This window comes from Carya illinoinensis, chromosome 13 (assembly GCF_018687715.1).
Source record: "Carya illinoinensis cultivar Pawnee chromosome 13, C.illinoinensisPawnee_v1, whole genome shotgun sequence".
NCBI classification, from domain to species: domain Eukaryota; kingdom Viridiplantae; phylum Streptophyta; class Magnoliopsida; order Fagales; family Juglandaceae; genus Carya; species Carya illinoinensis.
The window spans coordinates 33,881,218-33,888,540 of record NC_056764.1 but is presented as its reverse complement, the minus strand read 5'-3'; the positions used below and the strand labels follow the sequence as shown (position 1 = coordinate 33,888,540).

At 38.5% G+C, this 7,323-nt stretch overlaps 1 protein-coding gene across 5 annotated transcripts; it reads left to right on the top strand.

The window, feature by feature from the left end:
- Positions 1-241: 241 nt before the first annotated feature.
- Positions 242-6,397, top strand: LOC122291688 (GPI mannosyltransferase 2-like). Of its 5 annotated transcripts, none has more exons than XR_006236735.1 (9): positions 245-707; positions 825-930; positions 1,244-1,336; positions 1,426-1,621; positions 2,098-2,276; positions 2,989-3,212; positions 4,202-4,371; positions 5,337-5,629; positions 5,715-6,397. XR_006236735.1 is itself a non-coding variant. In XM_043099559.1 (8 exons), exons 1-8 carry the CDS (start codon positions 284-286, stop codon positions 5,785-5,787), a joined length of 1,449 nt encoding a protein of 482 aa, XP_042955493.1. In that variant the 5' UTR covers positions 242-283; the 3' UTR covers positions 5,788-6,397. The 5 variants fall into 5 exon arrangements, 3 of the variants coding, with proteins under 3 accessions (XP_042955493.1, XP_042955494.1, XP_042955492.1); XR_006236734.1 differs by having other exon boundaries at positions 246-707; positions 5,731-6,397; XM_043099559.1 differs by lacking the exon at positions 5,337-5,629 and having other exon boundaries at positions 242-707; positions 5,731-6,397.
- Positions 6,398-7,323: the final 926 nt, after the last annotated feature.

The following is a 7,323-nucleotide window of genomic DNA, read 5'->3' as shown; positions in this document are numbered from 1 at the left end:
CGACGGGGGGAAGAGAGGACGGGCTGGGGGGGAGAGGGATACGGCACGGCCTGGGCGAGGACGGGCTGGGGGGGAGAGGGATACGGCACGGCCTAGGCGACGGGGGGGAGAGAGGATTTCAAATGTTGATTGGGAAGTGTGGGAGTGGCAGGGACAGAAAGGGAAATTCCTATTGTGCCACGTTGGGTGTACTCCGGTTGCTGCCAAACAGGGCTGATCTAAAGATTTTCTCTTTTTTTTTCTTTCCAAGAGGGACTCGAGGGAGGCTGTCCGTTGGTCTTCCATGACTCTCAAGGTGGTGGCTACTGATAGACCTAGAGGCCATAGTCATACTCCCAGTTCTAATCGTTCAGCAACGGACCTCCGCCCCCCCATGACGATCACCCCCACATTCGGCTCTAAGCGCCACCAATCACTGGTCCTTAGATCGTCGATCCTCTCCCGACTTCTCCTTTTAGCTCTCACCATCGTCTGGCGCACACTCCTCACCCCCCACGACACCTCCGCCCCACTCAACCCTTCCTGCCTATCCCACCACCACGATCCCCCACCGATTCTCTTTCCCTCTGTGGCCTCCGCCGTCGAACGCGGCGTCGTGTGGGACTCCGTCTACTTCCTCCGCATCGCCCACTGCGGCTACGAGTACGAGCAGTCCTACGCCTTCCTCCCTCTCCTCCCCCTCACAATTTCCTTCCTCTCTCGCACGGGTTTGTGATGTTCATTTCCTTCATTTTACGTCGACTTCTTTTCCCCTTCCATTCCGAAGATAATGATCTTATTTTATCATCATTTTAAAAAAATAAGCTATTTTTTTTTTCTTTCAGTATTTGCGCCATTGGTACCGTTAATCGGATATAGAGCGGTGCTGGGGCTGTCTGGCTATGTGATCAATAACCTCACGTTTGTCTTCGCGGCGATATACTTTTACAAGTGAGTTTAATTTACTTACATTTTTTTTCTTTGAAAGCGTTTCCTCTTCTTCTGTTTTTTCTCGTATAAGAATTTCATTTTTTTGTCATATATATATATATATGAATTGTAGTTCAAATTATTCAGTCTGATTTTTCTGTATATAGGTCGATGTATAATTCATTGGATTATTAGGATATACAATTGCTTAGACTCAAATTAAGTACTCTGCCCGTGAAAGTCAACTACATGCATGGTTTCTTCACATTTATATCTGTTTTTTTCCCTTCTCTAATTGCTTCTTGTTTTTCTCGTTCTCTTTTCACGCTTACAGGCTTTCAGTTATTATTTTGAAGGATTCTGACTCCGCATTGCGGGCTTCCATCTTGTTTTGCTTCAATCCAGCATCGGTATTTTATTCGGCGATGTAATGTTCTGGCCCATTCCATTGAAGTCTATGTTTGAAATAAATGATGAATCTAAGTGTAGTTGTTATTCTTGCTCCTGTTATGACAGATATTCAGAGAGTCTGTATGCCTTGTTTTCTATTGGAGGGATATACCACCTGGTCACAGGTGGAAATAGTATTGCTGTTCTTCTGCTTGCTCTCTCTACTTGTGCCAGGTCTAACGGAGTGCTTAACGCTGGCTATTTTTGTTTTCAGACGCTACATCAAGCTTATGATGCTGTATTTGTCAAAAGACATGCTTATGTGAGATACCGTGTTGTTTCTCTGACATATTTTCTGTTTATGGTTGAGGCTATTCTTTCTTTTTGTGGAATAAGATACTGGCTCAAGCAACCAAATTTTTTGAATCGGTCTCCTACAAAACAAGTTTACATGATCGACTGTTCTAGTCTTGACATATGCAAATAATCATTTTACATTTACCAACTAAGGTAAAGAAAACTGATCAAACTATTTGTTCATGCATCTCAATAGACTCTTTTGGCTCTATCACAAATGGAAAGGGTAGTTCTTGTTAGCCAAAAGCATCCACCATTTTAGACCAAGAAATCAATTGATCAAAGATTATTTGGTTTATTCTTTTATGTTTATCAAGAAAGTAGTACAGTCTGAGATCATTTATATGAAATTACTCCCTTTTTTGTGCAAGGCTATGTTCAGTTTTTTCATTTGATGCATAGGCCAAGATGGTGATTTTGTAATTCTTATTTCTATTCCAGTTGGCGGTACAGGTCCTTATTTCTGGTGCTTTGCACTGCATATGTATTTTCACTCCATTTATTGCGTTTCAAGCATATGGATACTACAATATATGTCTAGGACATTCCATAGATGAAATGAGGCCCTGGTGCAAAGCAAGACTACCTCTTCTGTACAACTATATTCAAAGTCATTATTGGTATGCTCATCTTTTTTTCTAGTGTTGATGGGTTTTCACCTTGCTAATTGCCTCATTGCTTTTTATGCAGCTGTAATGCTTGAAACTCTTTTACCTATCATGCAGATAGATGGGTGATAGATTTAAAATTTTCCTTTTGCTTGTTGAGACTTGCCTTACAGAAATATCTTGCAATGAATGCTTGTTTCACTGGGAGCATCATCAATTCTTTCATATCTGTTCTGAGCCTCATAAAATTGATTGCCTTCTCTAGCTTTCAGATAAAAAAAAATGGTTATTTTTTTAAGTCCATGTAACTTGCAGCAGTGAACTACGTCTCTATGTATATTTAAATTCTCTTTCTAACCCCAAGGGGTTGACCTAAGTGGTGAAGGCCTTGGTCTTGGGGTCTCATTCCCTTCAGGGTCCAAGGTTCAACACCTCATGGGTGCAAACAATCCTTTGGGGCCACAACCCCTGGTGAAAAGCCAGCGATTTAACCAGTTCCGTGTAGGGAAACTTCCGAGGGTGCGGTGCACGGGACCGGGGTTTATTCTGCAGGGGTGGTTCCAAAGGGCCCTGCCTTGGAGAGGTTCCCCGACATCAAAAAAAAAAAAAAAATTCTCTTTCTGTTATATCTTGTAATATTATTATTATTTAAATAATAAAACACAAAAGAGACGTTTATATGTATATAAATATTATACACACTGATGGTTTCTTTTGATGCCAGGGGGGTAGGTTTCTTGAGATATTTTCAGCTGAAACGGTTGCCAAACTTCTTACTGGCATCTCCTATATTGTCTTTGGCACTTTGTTCTATTGTCTATTATGCAAAGTCAAGGCCTGAAATTTTTTTCTTACTGGGCCTTCTAGCTTCTGTTGAGGAAAAGAATTCTTCAGCTGTGCTTTTCTCTCTGGAGACAGTTCAAAGATCAAGTATTGCCCGCTTTCCAGGTAAATCTTTTTCTAAGATTCAAGGTATTACTAAAAAATTGTGTTTCTTGACACTAATTGACTTATGCTTTCATTGTAGGGAATATATCATACATCAAATCATGAATAGTTAAAGTCAAGATTTTAAAAACCGTTCCGTTCCGGCCGGAATGGCCGGAATTTTTCGTGCCGGAACAGTGACCGGAACCGGATAGGTGTCTATTCCGTTCCGGGTCAAATTCCGGCCGTTCCGGTCAATTCCGGCCGGAATTCCGGTATTCCAGCCGGAATAGTAATTCCGGTCCCAAAAAAAAAAAAAAAAAAAAAAAAAAAAGAAAAAAACTCTCTTGTAAATAAGTTGAAAAATAATGAATAAAATTATACTTTTAGAATTCAAATACCTCTTTCCGTGCACTAGAAGTATTGTTACTTTTAATAATCTGTCTATTCTTTAATTTTTTTTCCTTTATTTTTGTGTCTTAACTCAAGTTTATGATTTTTTTCAATATATATTCATTTTATAAATCTTTAATTCTTCTATATATATACACATATACATATCACACACTTACATATATATGTATTTATTTGATTAATTGTTAGTTTATATATACATATAAATATTTATATATAATATATAATTAATCCTGAAACGGTACACCGAAACGTACCGGTACCGAAATATTCCGTTCCAGTGCCTCGACCGGAATGGTCTCCGGAACGGATTTCAAAACTTTGGTTAAAGTCACTGTCTAGATAACCAGTTGGACCTGTCTTTAGACATTTATTTCGGTCTCTTTCTACAGAGTGCCCAGAAGCATAATCGTATTTTTTCATTTTTAGTGTTTGGCTCATTCTAATGTCTTCTACCTTATACTGTGGCCCATACTTTCATGTGTCTGCTTGCGGTGTGTAATTGGGCACATGAGCTAACTATATTCTTTAGAGGTGTGATCCTTCATTTTTCATTATGATGAACGACATTTACAGCCAATGATTGCTTGCAACAGGGCGTCACAATCTCAGACAGAGGAAGCATATGACTAGAGGGGATCCTGTTGCTCTCCCACTGGAAAATGATTCATTAGCAAAGCTGGGATACTTGACTGTCTCTTGTCTCCCATTTATTCTGCAATTGGCATTTATGGCAGCCACAGCATTTTTTGTCATGCATGTGCAGGTTAGACCCATTCATCTGTTAACTTCGATTATTTTCTTTGATCTGTTGAAGATTATACCGTTTATAAATCGGCCTTACTAATTTATTTTGCACTGGTTGCTTTCTCGTGTTGGTTCAACTTAGTTTTGAGCATGTAAAGGGTATGCTTGCTGATAATCATATGGAGGTCCGTGGGGGTTATGTCTACAGCTTCATAGGTTTGGAAGTAGGACTAGATAACCTGTGCCGAGTTTCATCTCTTTGCTCGCAAGAAAGTTGACCTGCTATATGTGGTTGTCTATTGGGTGCCCAATAGAGGTGTAGAGCAACTTGACTGATTTATGCTCTCCTATTAGAATAACAAAAGAGAATGAACAAAAACACCTGAGTTCTACAAAATGAGCACTATTTTGCAAAGATATAGCCCACTTATAACTCAAGAAAACATTGACTAATAAATTTCTCTTTTTATTTCTTTATTTCTGTGAAGCACAAGATGCTTTTAAATAAACTTGCATTTATTTGTTTATAGTTTGTGAAGCATGGAGTATTCCCAAATAAACTTGAAACTTGCCTATCCAAAAAAAACTGAAACTCTGCAACTGTCTTCCTAGTGCTTCGTAATGCAGGCCTTGGATTTGCAATCTTTTAATCGGTGTCTTTGGAATTGGTGTCTTTGGAAAGAAGCTTAACAATTTCGGTGATGTTGCCTTATAATCTTTTGTGAATAACAATCCCATTGTATGGATCCTTTGAAAATGTTGCTTATTTTCAATTAATAAAAACTTGCTTATAACAATCTACTTCTGGACATATACTTGAGGTGTTGCACTCTGGTTCGTCATTAGAAGTATAAAGTAGTTCTTTGTTTTGCTTCTTGCTGTTTTCAAGTATATTTTGAATTAGCTCTTTTCAAGTATATTTTAAATTTGCTGGATTGCCATTATTCGAAGATAGGGCTTTTCTGAAGATTTGGTTTTTGGCAGGTGGCTACACGCTTTTTGTCTGCCAGCCCTCCCCTTTATTGGTTTGCCTCAAATCTAATGGTACAACGTAAGAGATGGGCATATCTGATTTGGGCATACTCTGCAGCCTACATACTTCTTGGCAGTTTGCTATTTTCGAACTTTTATCCTTTCACATGATAAGATCGGTAGTGGCCCTCTTACCTGCTGGTTAAGGCTGGTCTAAATGCACTTGGGTTTGCATCATTTACCTCAGCTTGGATTGATTTCATATGCAGAACGATAAGATCTAAAATCAACTTCTTGTCTTAGCGGTAAAGCAAGATTGCCTTTGCCTCTGTATGTAAATTAGTATTGTGCCAAAAACTGAATAAAATAAAAAATTAGCATCATGTGAAGCTATATTTTTTTACAGGATAGAGAAGCTGTTCATTCCTGTAGGTTTGAGATGAAGCTTTTGTTGCAGCATTAGACTGAGAAAATGTATTTCTATACCATAACTCTGGGGGTGCAGGCATTCTACAGCAGCAGCAGCAGGCATAGACCCAAAAAGCAGTGGTACAAGATTGGGAATTCTCGACTATTTCTAGCCCACGTCTAACTCCACAGTTCCACTTCGGGTCCAGTTATTGCTTGATCCTGGTTTGGCTTTGTTCATGCAAATTCGTTGCTACCTCTCTCTCTCTCTCTCAATTTTCCACTGATTTTTGTTAAGGCTGCTGCATGCTCGTGATACATACATACATGTAAACAACTGATCATGAGTTGCTGGAAATTTTGTCGAGATGTTCCCGTGTAGTCTCTCTCTCTTAGAACTTAATGCAGTCGAAGATAATTATAACACAGCCAATATTCGAATTACTTTACTTTGGGTGGGTCTGCCTTAAATAAATATCAAATATAGTCGGAAATTTTGTTGAAGGTTGATCGCAGGCTCTAGCGTCAAAGTGTGTATAGATCCAGCTGCCACTAGTCTTCTGGTTTAATCATGCGGAAATTATGTGTATGCCCAATAAATATTACGAACAAATTGTCACGACTCATCAATATGTATTCGACAGGTAATTTCCTGCTTTTTTTTAGTCCATTCCCTCTACTTGAATCTCATTCTTTGTCAACTTTTGGAAATGCCTGCGTATATAAATGTCATAACTTTTGTCTTCTTTCTTTCATTTTCCTTCATGTCTCAAATACCTCTATGTTACTTCATGCAATCCGATGATCAAGGGCTAGGCTTTGTCTCACTTAATTTATTTAGATTTCTTCTTCTTTTTTTTTTAAAAAAAAGGGTTAGGCTTTGTCAAGAGTTCCTTATTTTACATCTCTCCCTTATAAGGATTATTTACTGCTAAGCTGTCAGCTCGATCTATAACCAGGTGGCCCTAATTAAGAATTTCACCAGATAACAAGGAAGATGATGATAATATTTAGGATTTGTCTGAAGATCAGGAAGACATCCCCTATTAACAACTGCATCCAACGTTTCCTAAATTTAGAAAACTCAACCTTTTTATCAGTGCAAGAAGCTCTTGGTCCATGTAAATGGCATTAAGTGAATCCTGTTCGTTGACAGAATGCATTATCCATTTATCCCTTTTGTATTGTTGTGTATGTATGAAGATTTTCATTCTTGCGTCCATTTGAAGGCACTTTATGTTAGGTACCTATCTATCAGATAATATATATATATATATATATATAGATATAGATATAGGAGGGTTACCAATGTTAGGAATAAGGAGGGAGACTTCTTATGGAAAACAAGACTTTCTTTTTCCTTTATCGACAGAGAGTTTTAGAAGGTGAGTCAGTCCTATATATATATATATATGTGTGTGTGTGTGTGTGTGTGACAAAATGTTAAGGTTCTTGTAGTAGAGAGAGATAATATATATCCGCATGAAAGGCAGGAGGTTTAATTTGGCAAAATTGCTATGAAAACTTGTCTCCCAGACTCGGGTGATAATTAGAAGTGTCTCCTAAAAGTTGGTTTCTATCGAAAGCCCTT

Coding starts and splice junctions, on each gene's coding strand:
- LOC122291688 (XM_043099558.1), top strand. CDS start 284: ATGACTCTCAAGGTGGTGGCTACTGATAGACCTAGAGGCCATAGTCAT. Junction 931..1,243: donor GCGGCGATATACTTTTACAA/GTGAGTTTAATT, acceptor TCACGCTTACAG/GCTTTCAGTTATTATTTTGA. Junction 3,213..4,201: donor AAGTATTGCCCGCTTTCCAG/GTAAATCTTTTT, acceptor TGCTTGCAACAG/GGCGTCACAATCTCAGACAG.